This window comes from Habropoda laboriosa, unplaced genomic scaffold (assembly GCF_001263275.1).
Source record: "Habropoda laboriosa isolate 0110345459 unplaced genomic scaffold, ASM126327v1 scaffold76, whole genome shotgun sequence".
Classification (NCBI taxonomy): domain Eukaryota; kingdom Metazoa; phylum Arthropoda; class Insecta; order Hymenoptera; family Apidae; genus Habropoda; species Habropoda laboriosa.
In genome coordinates, this window is record NW_017100184.1 from 224527 (window position 1) to 240866 (window position 16340).

The 16340-nt window shown below is 29.6% G+C and overlaps 8 protein-coding genes across 8 annotated transcripts in view; 3 read left to right on the forward strand and 5 right to left on the reverse strand.

Annotated features, from left to right (window-relative positions):
• The window catches only part of LOC108579305, a 5596-nt gene extending 4556 nt beyond the window's left edge, over positions 1 to 1040 (reverse strand). The window contains 2 exon segments of the mRNA XM_017942811.1: positions 4 to 179; positions 264 to 1040. Of these exon segments, the coding sequence (XP_017798300.1) occupies positions 4 to 179; positions 264 to 1040 (953 nt within the window).
• LOC108579425 (INO80 complex subunit C) overlaps positions 1 to 1680 on the reverse strand; it is a 2802-nt gene extending 1122 nt beyond the window's left edge. Inside the window, exon 1 of the mRNA XM_017942955.1 lies at positions 1647 to 1680. The gene's annotated coding sequence lies outside the window, so the exon portion shown is untranslated. The remainder of the gene's footprint in view (positions 1 to 1646) is intronic.
• A 538-nt stretch (positions 1681 to 2218) lies between these two features.
• LOC108579390 (triosephosphate isomerase) lies at positions 2219 to 3454 on the forward strand. The gene is made up of 3 exons (XM_017942917.1): positions 2219 to 2428; positions 2571 to 2824; positions 2940 to 3454. Exons 1-3 carry the CDS (start codon positions 2320 to 2322, stop codon positions 3318 to 3320), a joined length of 744 nt encoding a protein of 247 aa, XP_017798406.1. The 5' UTR covers positions 2219 to 2319; the 3' UTR covers positions 3321 to 3454.
• Positions 3455 to 3545: 91 nt separating this feature from the next.
• On the reverse strand, positions 3546 to 4284 carry LOC108579378 (39S ribosomal protein L20, mitochondrial). The gene is made up of 3 exons (XM_017942902.1): positions 4069 to 4284; positions 3868 to 3978; positions 3546 to 3803 (listed from the first exon to the last, which is right to left on the reverse strand). Exons 1-3 carry the CDS (start codon positions 4153 to 4155, stop codon positions 3546 to 3548), a joined length of 456 nt encoding a protein of 151 aa, XP_017798391.1. The 5' UTR covers positions 4156 to 4284.
• Positions 4285 to 4787: 503 nt separating this feature from the next.
• Positions 4788 to 6324, forward strand: LOC108579377 (something about silencing protein 10). The gene is made up of 3 exons (XM_017942901.1): positions 4788 to 5400; positions 5505 to 6169; positions 6235 to 6324. The coding sequence occupies exons 1-3, from the start codon at positions 4794 to 4796 to the stop codon at positions 6322 to 6324; spliced, it is 1362 nt and encodes a 453-aa protein (XP_017798390.1). The 5' UTR covers positions 4788 to 4793.
• Positions 6325 to 6641: 317 nt separating this feature from the next.
• Positions 6642 to 7885, reverse strand: LOC108579375 (10 kDa heat shock protein, mitochondrial). Its single transcript, XM_017942900.1, has 3 exons — positions 7793 to 7885; positions 6983 to 7150; positions 6642 to 6890 (listed from the first exon to the last, which is right to left on the reverse strand). The coding sequence occupies exons 1-3, from the start codon at positions 7793 to 7795 to the stop codon at positions 6747 to 6749; spliced, it is 315 nt and encodes a 104-aa protein (XP_017798389.1). The 5' UTR covers positions 7796 to 7885; the 3' UTR covers positions 6642 to 6746.
• Positions 7886 to 10140: 2255 nt separating this feature from the next.
• Positions 10141 to 12320, forward strand: LOC108579342 (60 kDa heat shock protein, mitochondrial-like). The gene is made up of 3 exons (XM_017942864.1): positions 10141 to 10552; positions 10698 to 11588; positions 11722 to 12320. Exons 1-3 carry the CDS (start codon positions 10141 to 10143, stop codon positions 12129 to 12131), a joined length of 1713 nt encoding a protein of 570 aa, XP_017798353.1. The 3' UTR covers positions 12132 to 12320.
• Positions 12321 to 13879: 1559 nt separating this feature from the next.
• Positions 13880 to 16210, reverse strand: LOC108579440 (DEAD-box helicase Dbp80). Its single transcript, XM_017942979.1, is given in 7 exon segments — positions 13880 to 14133; positions 14299 to 14461; positions 14545 to 14978; positions 15068 to 15285; positions 15359 to 15451; positions 15528 to 15748; positions 16085 to 16210. Coding segments are annotated over 7 exon segments (1446 nt in total). The 5' UTR covers positions 16148 to 16210.
• Between the last annotated feature and the right edge of the window lie 130 nt (positions 16211 to 16340).

Below are 16340 nucleotides of genomic sequence, written 5' to 3' on the forward strand. Positions count from 1 at the left end.
AGAAATTCAAAATGATATTTGTATCCATGTGATAGATATTTTTCAGTGACAACTGTCAAATCATCTTCAACTAAAACAAAACCCTTTTCACTTGGTTCAATTAAACATAGAATTGCATGGTGGCAAAGTGTTTCAATATATTTTATTTGATTTGGTCTATCATAATTATATTTTAATGTCTGCATAAAGTATACTACATGGAATTAAATGTAAAGACACTTTAAATAAGTTTAACATAAAAACAAAAACATCTATCATACAACCTTTTTTATGTGAAGTGTAACTTGTATATTTCTCTTTATGTATTCTATATCCTTTATATACAACCGTACAAATTTTTCAGTCATTTCTATTTCTTTTTTCGTAATATTTGTCATGTTATTTGCCAAATTGTGCCTATCAAAATTATTCTGCTTATCATTATCAGTTTCTAAACTACAGTTATCTTTTAGACTGTTAGATGTATCGCAACAAAATATCTTAGAATGTCCAGATATTACAGCTTTCTTACATTTCTTCTTTTCACAATTATGCAAATTATTATATTTTTCTCTACATGCCATTGGTGATGATGAATTAGTTTTTAGCCCCCTTAATCTGTTTCCCAAATTTGTTCTTTGTTTCTTATTGTATATCATATGTTTTTCATGCATTTTGAATTCTGCTTTTTTTATATTTTCATTATTTTTCATCTTTATCCTCATATTTTGAAGAATTTTTGTGTTGATATTTTTTAAATAAGAGGTTAATATCTGTGTATTATTCAAATAAATGTGTTTATCGAAGAAACTAAAATGCTTCTCTATAAAATATTTTATGTTTTTTTCATTGGAGAAATCTAAATTTTCTTGCATATTTATTTCTCTCATTTTCTCTGCAGAATAAACTAATAATTGCTTGATTTTGTAAGGCTTATCTATATGTGGTATAAATGCAATTTTGCTAAATTTCTTGCAAACATGGGATTCCCTTTTTAAGCCTAAATTTTGGATAAATGTATGTACAAATTTATCCACATTAAATGTTGACATTTCAAACATGTTACAAATGTCTGAATTATAAAATTATATTTATGATAATAGATAAATACCGATGCGTGTAAATATCTTAAAATAGTAAGCACAGAAAAATATTACAAAATACGAATTTTTATATTATGAAAACATCGACAAGTCATTATAAACAAGTTTATGCATATGTTTTCTTTTTCATCCAACTTCATTGATATAAATATTTCTTAACGATTTGTGTTTTACGAATAATGTAATAGCATGTTTTTGTAATAAGATATTAAGATGTGTTTCGAAACTTTATATTAACATGCTCCTTATTAAATTATGTTACAAAAGGATATTAACTAAAAAGTTTCTTCATCATAGTAAGTATACCTTATATTTTACTTAATAATGATAAATAACTACGAATAAGAAATGTATTTTTCATTTACCAAGAAAAATTAAAAAATCATAATTATTAAATATTGCTCTATAACCTCCAAACCAAAATACTCTTGCATTTTTGTCTCAACTTAATGCTAATATAAAAAATTATTTATATATTACTAAACTTTGAGCTTAAAGATTTTTTTGGATCTATTGTCACGGTTTAAAATGATTTTGAAACGCCTATCTTTACTTATTACTCACCATCGATATATCGAATACTGACGAATATAAACTCAAATACTGACTTAAAACGTAAGTACGTATATCAACTATCGGAAGAATTACTATAATTTTCTATTTTACAATATTATAAAAATTTAAATAACTGTATGATATTTCTAGATTTTATATAGTATGATCTATTCACTACCCTTACACAAAATTAAACACAAAATGTATACTTGTAACACAGCACTGTCTAACTATTGTTTTAATCTTAATTTGAAAACCACCAAGTCTTGAAATATTTTTAAATTTAAACTGTTCGCTATATATAGCGTACATAAATTTCGATTAAAATCAAGTTAAAAATTATTTTTATTTATAAAAATTTCAGTTGAATTTTAATATATGTTGATCGATAAAAATTTTTTAAATTCAATGTTAAAAGGTACAGACGAAAGCAATTTTGTTTTCACAATTATAATTGTATCTGCTATCAATTATTTCAGCGAATTGTTCAGAAAAGAGAGGGGGAGAAACAGATTGAGAATAGTGGGGGTTTCATAAAACCAGGTTACAAAGAGCGTGACTAAATTCACCTTCTACCGTATTGAAGGTCGAAAGAGCATTTTTGAAATTTGTTACAGATTCTCAAATAATTTGCAAATTTATTGCTATTAGTAACCTGTGTGCATCAGTATACCATAAAACCATGGGTCGCAAATTCTTCGTTGGTGGTAATTGGAAAATGAATGGTACCAAAAGTGAAATAGATGGTATTGTTGCCTTTTTAAAAACAGGTCCTCTCGATTCAAGTGTCGGTATGTTTCTTCTGTGTGTTATTTTTTATAATTCATACTTTTCAACTTTTACAATGTTTTACAAAAATGTTATTTTTCATAGTCAACTTTACTCAAATTTAACTAGTTAATATTTTTAATTATAATAATATTATTATATTAGAGGTTGTTGTTGGAGTACCATCAATATACTTAACATATGTAAAGGGCATATTACCTAACAATGTTGGCATTGCTGGGCAAAATACATACAAGGTTGCAAAAGGAGCATTCACTGGAGAAATAAGTCCAGCTATGCTTTTGGACAATGGAATTCCATGGGTAATTCTTGGGCATTCTGAGCGAAGAAATGTCTTTGGTGAAACAGATGAATTGGTTGCAGAGAAAGTAGCCCATGCTTTAGAAGCTGGATTGAAGGTAATCAAAATTCCATTGTTTTAAGAACATAACTTAATGTTTAAATTACAATTATATAATTGCTCTGATATAATGTATCTTGACTCAAACTTAATCTTTTGTTTTTTATGTAAAGGTAATTGCATGTATTGGAGAAAAATTGGAGGAGCGTGAAGCTGGTAAAACAGAAGAAGTAGTGTACAGACAGACAAAAGCTATTGCAGATAAAATAAAGTCTTGGGACAATGTAGTTGTTGCCTATGAGCCAGTCTGGGCTATTGGAACTGGCAAAACAGCCACACCACAACAAGCTCAAGAGGTTCACGAGAAATTAAGAGAGTGGTTTGGTAAAAATGTTAATCCAACTATTGCAGATACTGTTAGAATTATTTATGGAGGTTCAGTAACAGCAGGAAATGCAAAGGACTTAGCAAAAGAAAAAGACATAGATGGATTCTTAGTTGGAGGAGCATCTTTAAAACCTGATTTTGTACAAATTGTTAATGCTAAACAGTGAGATCAAACATTTCCTATGTAAAAATGTTATTCATTTAATGAACATACACTATAAGGATGTGAATACTCTAAATACTATAAAGAAGTAACTTATATATTTTCTTGTTGATTCAATAGAGAAAGATTTAAGTTATGCTGCTGCAATAAATAAAACGTTACCTTACAATTAAGAGTGAATAATCATTTAACAAAATGTAAGTTTCATTATTTATTTTGCAATAATTTGTCAATCTATTTCATCAATTAATCCTTTAACTACAACAGTTTCAGGCATAGGATTATTAGCAACTTGCTTAACACCACCTAGTTTTGTTTTTGCACAAGCAATATCGGATAAACATTTAAATGTTCGTGGCTCCCATATAGCTAGAGCGGTTAAAGATTTACGATTGAGTAAAATATTACATCTGGTTAATCCTTCTAATAGGATTTTCAGATTAATACCATGTTGAATTGTGGCAGCAGTTAATCTAGTCTCCCAAAGCTATAAAAAAGAAACAATAAATTATGCAACATTCCAAAGAAAATTCTTTTCCTTTATGTATTACCTCTTTCATATCTTCCTTTTTAAGCTGTCTTCCTTTTGTAGATTTTAGTAAAGCTCTATGTACATTTTTAATAGCTATACTATAGCAATTCCTTTTTCTACCAATATAATGCTGAAAAGAAACGTATTAAATTTTATGAAAATCATAATCCTTTATCATGTACATATTTTTCTTCATAATCTTTGAAATAAATGTATTTACCGCAGCGAGCTTGAATATTTGACGTTTTCGCCAGAATTCATCGGGACCCCGACTTCTCACAAATAGTTGTGCAGTTAGAAATACCATTTTATTTCTAAATTCTAATAAACAGTAAACATGAACTGTTCGTATAATATCTTTACGTTATTTACGCACAACGAAAGTGTACAATCAATTTGAGGTTAACTAAATATTAGAATTATACAACACTCTTCCATAAACTACAGTTCCAGAACTATATAGATTTAAGGTATACTGCTTTATCAGACAGAGCAATTTCAGTCTTGTACTATTTAAAGCGACACCTTGTAGAGGAAGAAAAGTTTGTCCAAAACATCTTTTTGTTGTTATATCTTAAAAATTTTGATACATCATTATTTTTACCATAAAAATCATTGTTTTTCATAAATTCGTACTTTACCAGTGACGATAAATAAAAATTTATGTTGCAACCAAACACTGAATTGTGTCTTTAAGGTTACGAGTGGAACTGTGTACCTGTCCACTCGCGTGTTATAAGTTGTATCTTTCATCATAGAACGTTTTTAATTATCATTTTTATATTATTCTTTTAAATCAAGCATTTAACATGAAAAATAAAAAGAGGTAAAGCATTTTTTAATTGAATTAAATAATTTAATTTAGTATTTTTATCAATAAGTTGTCAATTTTTCATTACGAGTAAAGCATAATTTGGCATTAAAAAGAATTTTTATTTTAGTAGAATGAAAATAACAGAAACGAAAGATGAAACAGACGATTTGGAAGATGTAAATATGAATGAAATACTCACAGATTCTGAAGAAGAATATTCCGAAAATGAACGCGAGTTACTTAAAAAAGTACGAAATAGACAATCTTCAGAAAGTTATGACAGTGATTATGAAGTATATGGAGTGGATGAAGAAAATGAGGAGGATCAAGAAGATATGGAAGACAGAGTACAAACAGATTCCATGGAGTCTGATATTGAAGGATTACAAGAAGATTTTGATTTACCAAATGAAAAAGCTTGGGGCAAAAAGAAGAAGGCTTATTATTCAACAGATTATGTAGATCCTGATTATGCTACCATCAGCCAAAAAGATTTAGCTGAAGCAGAAATGGAAGAAGAAGAAGCTAGGAATATTCAAAAACGACTGGCAGAACAATTGGATGATGTTGATTTTGAATTAGATTTTTTGCAATCAAAAAAGAGTAATGATCAGAAAGTTTATGAGGATACAGAACAGTTCATAAAAACTGATCTTAGTAGACTCAGTAAAAGGCAGAAACAAGCAATGATGCAAAACGAAAGTCCTGAATTTGCAGCTCTTGTAAATGATTTTAAAGGTAGTTTATAACTAATTCCTGTTTTTTTATGTAACAAAATTTATAAATCACATTTAATTAAGGTATAACATTCAAACATTTCTGATATGCATAATATGATTTAGATCGCATGATAGAAGCAAGAGATTCATTGGCACCATTTCTAAAGTTAGTTAAAGCTGGTCTACTTCCCAATTGCCCTGCAGCTTCTTTCATAAGGACAAAGTATCATCTTTTATTAAATTATTGTATTAATATTTCGTTTTATTTGATGCTTAAAGCAAAAAGATTACCTGTAAGTTCTCATCCAGTTATAAAGCGATTGGCACAATATCGTCAGCTCTTAAATCAATTGGAATCAGGGCAAGGAAGTATAATAGAAGAAATACAAGGAATATTAAAAGTTGAGAAGCAAGGCAAACCACTGTATAATATATATGATGGTGTTAAAGTAAACATTAATAAACAAAAAACGGGTCACTTAAAAGAAGAAACAAATTATCTGAAAAAATCGACAAGTGAAATTACAAATGCATATTCATTAGATTCTGAATTTGAAGCAGAAGACAGTAAATTTATAGATGAAGAAAAAGGCTTAAAGAATGAAGATGATGAGATTAAAAACACTGATTTGACAAATTCTGTAATCGAGAATGAAGGAAAAAGGGCAATTACATATCAAATAGCAAAGAATAAGGGTTTAACACCATACCGTAAAAAAGAACAACGCAATCCCAGAGTTAAACATAGAAACAAATATCGTAAAGCCAAAATTCGCAGAAAAGGAGCGGTATGTATCTATTTGTTTAAAATACTGAAGGTGTTCGGTATAATAATAATCTTTTCATTTTGCAGGTAAGAGAAGTAAGAAAAGAAGTTAGTCGTTATGCTGGAGAGATATCGGGTATTAAAGCTAGCGTAAAGAAAAGTATCAAATTGAAATGAGAGGCAAGGATTACATTAAAGCTGTGTCTAACCTTAATAATCGTAAAATTAGTTTATTTCCTATTACTATCGGATGTTTCCTTTCATGTATAAAATGTGAATATAAACTTGTTTATTACATTCATATTGATGGGTTTTATTGTATCTATGTTTTTGTACAAAATTACTATGATAAAAAGAGAATATATGAGAAGATAATATTTAAACAAATAATTATATAAACGTAACAGAAGTTTTATTTTTTTTCTCTTTCTATATACGAAATTATGACACTTACATTAAACAGTGGATATATCAAGGAATAACATAATTGCGTGACTTAATGATGAACAGCAAACTATACATGAGATTAACCTATACCTCACACTTTCTATATTTCTCATGAAATAGTTAATAGTACTTAAAAAATTCGGAACATTAGTTTAAACTTCCAATTTGGCCAATATATCTGATTCGCGGAATAAATGAAGCTCTTTGTTATCTTCAAGTTCTACCTTAGTTCCACCATATTCTGGTAGTAAAACAACATCACCAACTTTGATACTGAGAGGAATGTGATCTCCTTTCTAAAAACAAGTAAATATTAATTATTGCTTTCATTTTTACATTAATATCTATGGTGTGTATTGTTGTAAACATCGCAGGTTTTTTTACATACATCATTTCTTTGTCCAGGTCCAATTGCTACAACTGTCCCTTGCAAAACTTTTGCTTGAGCTTTTTCTGGTAAAACAATACCACCCTTTGTTTTTGTTACAGCTTCTGCTCTTTGTATAAGAACTCTATCAAAGAGGGGTACAAGTCTCTTAATGACATTAGCTGCTGCCTAAAAACATTGAAATAGAACATATATAGAAAAGCTTTCATCATACTTATGATTAACTTTTGTGAATTGATATTTTTAAAATTAATTACTTCGAGATTGTGCATGTTGTAATTTTACGCGGAGTTTCGTAATGCTCGGAGAATGTTCGGATTACAAACAACTACGTACTTGCAAATAACAAATTAATAACAGAAATGTAATTTCATTAAATTACAACAATTAATTTCTTATCTGTTAGTAACTTTACGATTAAATTTACAATGTTAAATTACAAGCATTTGATACAAATTATCAGAACATATATGTATTTGTTTTATTGATTGTTTTACAATCATTTGTTTTTCTTCCACTAACAAAAAATCGTTGAATACCGGCCACGCGACAAAATTTTTAAAGTGAAAAATCATTGAAAATACTATACCGAACAAAAGAAAACTGCAAGATATATGTATGTTATACATTTTTTTACAAGTACTGTCTATATTTTTTAAACGAAACAATGATCTAACAGAAAAAATATCAGCTTAATCTGCGAATTGAAGGTTATCTTCAGAAATGCTTAAAAAATATTACAATGTTGATTTACTATTTTATGTATAAACTTATAAGCGATATAAAATATTAAAAATTTTATATCCTTACCATGGTCACAGTGTGTGTCCTTAAAGTTACAAATTTGAACAATTTACCCAGCAAGTACACCGGCACACGTTGTGCAATCTACATGCAGAAGACGAACAGTCCTCTCTGCTACTCTGCTTTTCTCGAAGATTCCAGTTTCCCCTCTACATTTCTTTGCCCCACCACGTGTTTATTGATTTCTCCATTCGAGCAGGAATCCAATATATCCGTTACGTAACTATGTACCTACCGTGGTATAAAGTCCGTCACGAGATGGCGTTACAGTGACGTGAGAACGAAAACAATATTGTAACTATATTCTTAATATCCTTGTCCTTGGACAGGAATTATTGAAATATGAAATTATGATGGAAGAATACACGAATAAACTTATTACTATAGAAATAATCTTAAATTTAAAATGTTCGCATATCCCGCTACATTAAATTAAATATTAAAGTAAGGATTTATTATTTTTAACTAAATAGAATATGTACATACATATAGGTACACATATTTGCAGAACCATTACGTTCCTGCTGTATCTGATATCGTATTGGAGTACAATAAAATTAAATATCAATTCAAATTATTGGTTTAATATATATAAATGTATTATGTATGTACAGTACATATAATTTATCATGAGAAAGTATTTAACAAAAGGACTTTCCTTGGTCCAGCATGTGAATGAAGAAACTTCTATAGAAATTTATGTCTTGACTAAACTTAAAATCAATATGTTTTAATTCTAAACTTTCTTTTTTTATATGCATACATATGTACATATTTATGTATGTAGTATATATTACACATCACAGATTAGAAAATTTATTAATGTTTTTACGTTGTTTAGTATGTTTTAAAGTCAAATTAAATCAAAACATGAAGAAGATTATGCTTATCAAATTATTTATTAAAATGTACATATGTAGATGATAAAGGAATGAAAAAGATAAAAAAATTCAAAATATGTGTCAATATTTGAAATAAATGTCACCTATAAAAAATAAATATTGTTTTTAATATTCTTTAGTAACATGAATATGTTTTTCCGTAATAAACTTCAAATTGTTTTAAAGTTTTCTAGAAGCCGGTAATGTCGATCTGAAGATTGAGAATCATCATAGTAAAGAATAAACTGCCGGCATATCGACGAACATGATTGGTGTATACTGAACGATTACATCACACGTGTTCTCGTATATTCTAGAATTTATAAGCCCTTACTAAAGAAACGATGTATTGATATAATTAATGTATCAAATGACATTACAAAAAAAACAGAAATAAATACACAATTTTTGTTTCATTTGTATTTCAATTTGGTTGAATGTATTGCGAATTATTGAAAGTTTTTTAATTAAAAATAAAATGGTTAGGTTAGAATGAGGAGAAAGGGAGGGGAGTAGTACCCATGTGATAGCGCAAGCTCTCTTACACATTTCATTCTACTGGCGAGACAACGTGCGGTCACACTGCGACGATTTTCAATTACTTTTCTAACTACAATCTCTGACCAACGGCTTTTTCTTTATCATTAATTAAAGGTAAAAGTTTTTTCGGCAAATTTTGTCTATTTCTTGCGTATTGTGTGTTCATTAACTGTTTAACGGGATTGATTGCTGAATTTTCTTAGAAGTAATTTATTTCCCTTATACTCATTTTATACTTTTCTTTTTTTGATTATTACGTGTTAGTTATGTCCTTTTCCTGTAATAATTCTTTTATGTTTGTTGTTTTAGCAAGTTTTTCAATGTTTTAATGTTTTAAGAAATGTTACTGTTCAAAATGAATAACCAAGAATGCATGGTCAAAAGTGAAAGAACATATAGTCGTACATTTGATTAATGTTACTCGTAGTGGTTTTAACATATACTTATAAATTATTTGTACTCTTTGCATACCATAAGTTTCGGTTCTTTGCTCTTTCTGCATTTTGTCCACGAATAAGCCGGTAGGGTTATTTTGTATATCATATCGTATTATAGATTACAATGGTATAAAAAAGATTGATAAAATTATTTTCAAGCTATAAATTGTTTATTATGTAGATCTTGTTTTAAAAGCTTCTAAAATTATTCGGGATAGTCAGTACCATCCGATCTTTTTCCTTACTATCCACGCGGCGGTTTACATAACCACGTTTACATTTAAATAAACCGATTAGTGTTTTAACTTAAAAGTATGTTTAAATTATTCATATTATGGGAAAAATGTACGTTATAGAAATAAAATTATTTGATTTATTGTTGAATTTCAACGTTTGCAATCCAAAATATACTTTCATAATAACTGACATTAATAAAATAATTAATGCAGAGAATTAAAGGAACAATTAAAATTATAACAATTTTTTATTATTTTAGATGCATAGGTTGCCAACTGTATTGCGTGGTGCAGCTCTGCGCCAATTACAAACTCGTTCATATGCCAAAGATGTGCGTTTTGGAGCAGAAGTTAGAGCACTTATGTTGCAAGGTGTGGATATTTTAGCTGATGCTGTGGCAGTAACAATGGGTCCGAAAGGACGTAATGTTATCTTAGAACAGAGTTGGGGAAGTCCAAAGATTACTAAAGATGGTGTCACAGTAGCTAAGGGAATTGAGCTGAAGGATAAGTTCCAGAATATTGGAGCAAAATTGGTACAAGATGTGGCAAATAATACAAATGAAGAGGCAGGTGATGGTACAACTACAGCTACAGTTCTAGCAAGAGCTATTGCTAAAGAGGGTTTTGAAAAAATTAGCAAAGGTGCCAATCCTGTAGAAATAAGAAGGGGTAAGTAAAATGAAATATATAGTTATTGTAAAATTGAATTTCTTATGTTGTACTATTATAATGTCCTAGAGAAAACTTTATAAATCTTAATGTTTTATTATGGGTGCAGTATTGCTTTTATAACAAAATAATGAATACATTGTAGGTGTTATGTTGGCGGTTGATACGGTTAAAGGTGAATTAAAAGCCTTAAGCAAACCAGTAACAACTCCAGAAGAAATTGCACAGGTAGCAACCATTTCAGCCAATGGGGATAAAGCCATTGGTAATCTTATTTCTGATGCCATGAAAAAAGTTGGAAAAGACGGAGTAATTACTGTAAAAGATGGTAAAACGTTGCATGACGAATTGGAAGTAATAGAAGGAATGAAATTTGACAGGGGTTATATATCTCCTTACTTCATAAATTCTAGTAAAGGAGCAAAAGTTGAGTTCCAAGATGCGCTTGTACTTTTCAGCGAGAAAAAAATATCGTCTGTACAGTCTATAATTCCAGCATTGGAATTGGCAAATTCTCAACGGAAACCTCTTGTTATCATAGCGGAAGACATTGATGGCGAAGCTCTGTCCACGCTTGTAGTGAATAGATTGAAAATCGGTTTGCAGGTGGCGGCAGTTAAAGCCCCTGGTTTCGGTGATAATAGGAAAACGACGCTTCAAGACATGGCAATCCTAACTGGAGGAATTGTATTTGGCGATGATGCCAATCTCGTTAAATTAGAGAATGTACAGTTAATCGATTTGGGCGAAGTAGGAGAAGTTGTAATTACGAAAGACGATACGCTTTTCCTTAAGGGCAAAGGGAAAAAAAGTGATATTGATCATAGAGCGGATGTACTAAGAGATCAGATTGAGAATACAACTTCTGACTATGAGAAAGAAAAACTACAGGAACGTTTGGCAAGGCTAGCGTCAGGAGTTGGAGTTTTGAGAGTCGGTGGAAGTAGCGAGGTAGAAGTTAACGAAAAGAAAGATCGTGTTCACGATGCTCTTAATGCTACTAGAGCAGCTGTTGAAGAAGGAATTGTTCCTGGAGGTAAACATATTTTAATAATAGAATATGATAAATCCTATTAAAAATATTTTTAGTTCACCGGATAGAGGAAATTTACAATTTATTTAGGAATTAAATCATAGCATTTGTTATCCTTCATATGTTCATATTTCAGGTGGCACTGCTCTACTGAGATGTATACCAGCACTTCGAAATTTAAAAGCGTCGAACAACGATCAAGAAACAGGAATAAAGATAGTGGCAAATGCGTTGCGTATGCCATGTTTGCAGATTGCTCAGAATGCAGGCGTCGATGCTAGTTTAGTAGTAGCGAAAGTGAGTGAAAGTAATCTTGGTTACGATGCCCTGAACGATGAGTACGTTGATATGATCCAACAAGGTATCATTGACCCAACGAAGGTAGTACGCACAGCGCTTACTGATGCCGCGGGTGTTGCGTCGTTACTTACTACTGCAGAAGCAGTGGTTACCGAATTGCCTAAAGAAGAACCTCAGATGCCAATGGGCGGTGGTGGCATGGGTGGAATGGGTGGTATGGGTGGTATGGGTGGCATGGGCATGTAATTAAGTGAAATCCCATACAAAGACTGAATTACGTATTGTAATTAATATTTGGCAATGATTGCAATTCACTCGCAATATTACACTTTGTCATAAATTGCGATTAGAATTGCAAAAATACAAATATAACTTACCGATCAAGTAACCAGAAAGCAGAATACTTAGAAGACAGTTCTACTTCCAAGCAGAGGATGAAGGCATTAAAAGCAAGTTTTTCATATAATTGTGATATTTGTTCTATAATCATTTGTTTTCGTTTTGCATTTTTAAGCATTTATTGTTTTGCTGGACACGTGTCATAAAAGTTCATTTTTCACCTGAATGTGCATACTTATGTCAACAATTTATATCTTGTTATATAAAATGTATTCAGTTCTGGGTAAACGATGAATTATAAAAGTACCTTGAAAAAGTTCGTTTAATATATCAAAATGATCTATTTTCAGTAGAGAGTCATTCGTTTATCCATATCTTAGAATTACTTTCGTATTTTTTGCTGAATTGTCACAAAGTTATAAAAAAGAACATTATATATTTGTTCACGTCCGTAAAATTCGAAATGCGAATAATATCCTCCGATGCATTTTTATGTGGTTTTTCGTCTGTGTGGATGAATGAGAATGCAAATGTACAAACACATGTATTGCAATAGGATGAAAACACAAATTATCCCATACTCTTTTTTTTAAATGTTACAATTTATTTCCATTTTTTTAGTCGTAATAAATGTATGTTTAAAGTATATACCATTGTTATTTATTAAAAAACATTTCCCATCTATTAAAAAAATGTTTCTATCTTGAATGTACTTTCACTGAAAAATATAATAAGAGGAAGCCTTATTCAAAAATAAATTTTGAAGTTATAAAAGACAAAATGTGAATATAAAAAATTTAATTGTTACAATAATAAATAATATTTGTTTATGCAAAGTTTTATCGGATTGAATTATTTATGTGAGTCAGGTATGATAAAAAATGCACCATATGCTTTGATATTTTTCTGCATACAAATTTTCATGTAAATGAATTTGAAAGAAATTACATATGCTTGTACGTATTGTCCAACATTGTCTAAATGCATTATCGAAAGTATTGCGTTACAATATTTTCATTTCATGATTCATTTACAAGAATCAAGAAGTTTTAGTACAACCTGATGATGACTTGTTTGTTCGGCTATGAATTATTCGAGCAATAGTTAATAGTCATTAGTCAGTAACTAATGATTAACTGACTGGTTTATAATATTCGTACTTATAGTCATAAAAGTCGCGATAATAATACCACAATATCGTTGTAATGTTTTCTTAACATTAAAGATTTACTCAACAGGATCACATAATTGTTAATATTGAAAAAATATGAAAGGAATGATTTGATGCATAGTAAGTTTCCGTTTTGTTTAAAAATTCATTGAATTAAGTCATAATGTTGCCGAGGCAAGGATATATTTCCTTGCTTAACAGATACTTTTGTTGTATAACATATAAAAATATCTCTCTATATTTCATATTCCTTAAATTCTGTGTATATTCCTCATCCAATCGCCATATTTTAATTCGGTGTTAAACAATACTATTTAATCATTGTGAAAAAAAAAAATGAAGATTTTTATCGGTAATATGTGCCATTGGAAAAGAAATACAACGAACTGATATTAAGAATACAAATGTCTATTTTTCCAGTGAGTATTACACTATATCTACGCGTATTTGATAGAAAGCATAATTATATTTCTTATGCATTAACCTAGGCTCCAATTTTTTCTATTTCATCCGCATCTTCTGCATCCAGGTAATGAATTTTCTTCCCAAAATGTTTTTCTATATCTTTACATATTTGCATTGCATACGACGAATCTATTAAATTAATGGCAATTCCAGATTTACCAAATCGCCCCGTTCGGCCAATTCTATGTAAATATGTTTCACAATCTGCTTGCCGATTTTGATCCATTGGTAAATCAAAATTGACTACTATCGTTACTTGCTCAACGTCAATGCCTATGAACGATGTTACAATTAGTTATAAAACATAATGTTTTTTACATTTATAATCTTTTATTTGCCATAAGTATATGATAAATTGATATAAAATAATAAAATTTCATGCAAATTTTGTGCTTTCGCATAAATTATTAAACAGAAAATACGGAATTAAATGATTACCTCTAGCTAAGACATTAGTTGTAATAAGAACTTTTTCGAGACCAGCTCTAAATCGATCCAACACTGAAATTCTTTGTTCGACTGTTAGTTCACCAGATAAAACAGCTACTGCATGGCCATCTTTTGTCATTCTTTCAGATAACCAATTTGCTGTTTTTCTAGTCTATATTTAAATATAAAGTATTATTTACAGTTTTAACGAAAAGAAGAAAGTATTTCTTAATCTAAAATTTTTAAGTAACTTACATGACAAAAAATAATTGCCTGTCCTATTGTTATTACACCATAGATATTGGTAATAGCTGCATATTTTTCATCCAAATCCTTACATTTCACATAGTATTGCTTTATATTATCTAAGCTTTCTTCTTCTTTTAGTAATCGTATTATCAAAGGATTATTGACTATAATTTCTGCAAACTTCATTACTTCTGGTTCATATGTAGCAGAAAAAAACATCATTTGGCATGTGCGCGGGAGTTGCCTGTGTACATTTAAATATAAAATATAATATTTCTTGAAATATTTTTAAATTTGTGTTGCAATCATTACATCTGCTTCATCTAAAACAAAAACTGATATTTTACTTAAACTAAAGAACTTGAATTTAACAGCCCAATCTAAGACTTTTCCTGGTGTTCCAATGATGATGTGTTCTGTAATTTTTGATCCACGGCTTACTGAAATATTTAAAGAAAAATTGAAATAAATTTCTATTTGAAGTATACATAGATCTAGAAACTGAAAAATTATCTAAAATATACATTACTTTCTTCTCCTCTTACAGCATATTTTATTTTTATTTCATTACAGAATGCAGACATTTTAGCTGCTACTTCTCCTGTTTGTATAGCTAGTTCATAAGTTGGTGATAAGCACAGAACTTGAGGATAATTCTTAGCTGTATCTACTCTGCTGAGCATTGCTAATACAAATGCTGCTGTTTTACCAGTTCCAGATTGTGATTGAGCAATCATATTTTGAGGCCTGCATGTAATTTAACAAATTTCATATCAATGATATATTTTACAGAGTATTTTTAAATTAAAAATAAACTTACGGATCAGCAAGTAAAGTAGGTAATGCAGTTTCTTGAATTTTTGATGGAGCATTAAATCCCATTGCATATACTCCTTTTAATAAAGCTGGTTTACTATAATGGATTTTATAATATATTATCTCTTTGGAGTTATACAAATATAAAGAAACTAATAATTAAAAATACCAACAGATGGAGAGCTTCGAAAGATTTGACACTATATAAAGGTGAAGATGGATCTTTCCTTTGAATTTCTATATCTTTCGTTGTTTCCACTAAACCCTTACGAATAATTTTTTGAAGTAAAGACTTCTCTGCAGGTGAGATCTGTTCATCAGTTCCATCATCACTTTTGGAATCTGTACTAGCTGCATTTTCTTTAAGTTGTGTGTCTATATTTAAGTTAGACACCTGTTGATAATAATAATAATAGTAACAAACAGCACTGATTTTAATTAAACTAAGTATGGCTATTCCAATAAAGGAAACAAAGATAATAAGAGTATTTCATTACAAAAAAGAGTTAGGTTCTTGAGTTACAATTTTTTTTTTCTTCTACAACATTCAGACGTTCACTCGTTCGATTGAATCTAATCCAATATGATTTAATTATTGAATAAATATAATTTAAATAATTCAAAACGTAACAATAAAAGTACATAGAAGATAGTTTTTTGAATAACAAATATGCAACAAACAAACAAAAGTTAGGTTAAGCCGGTAGAATGTAATGTGAGAGAATTTTACCTTCGCAGATAGTTTTTCCTGCTCATCCACATATTTGCCCCAATCAAGTTCAGTCGATGCCATATTAACATCGATTCACTACAACTAAGAAGACCAATTTAATTTCTAATTAGAAATCCACAGTATTACGCATTGACGCACCGAATATTTTCATGAAATACTTTACGTATTCTTGTAAAATTCCCTAGCTATTGTAGCGTCACGGTACGGCATACACAATAACTAATCATGCATGATTCGTGTGGAAAATAATTTA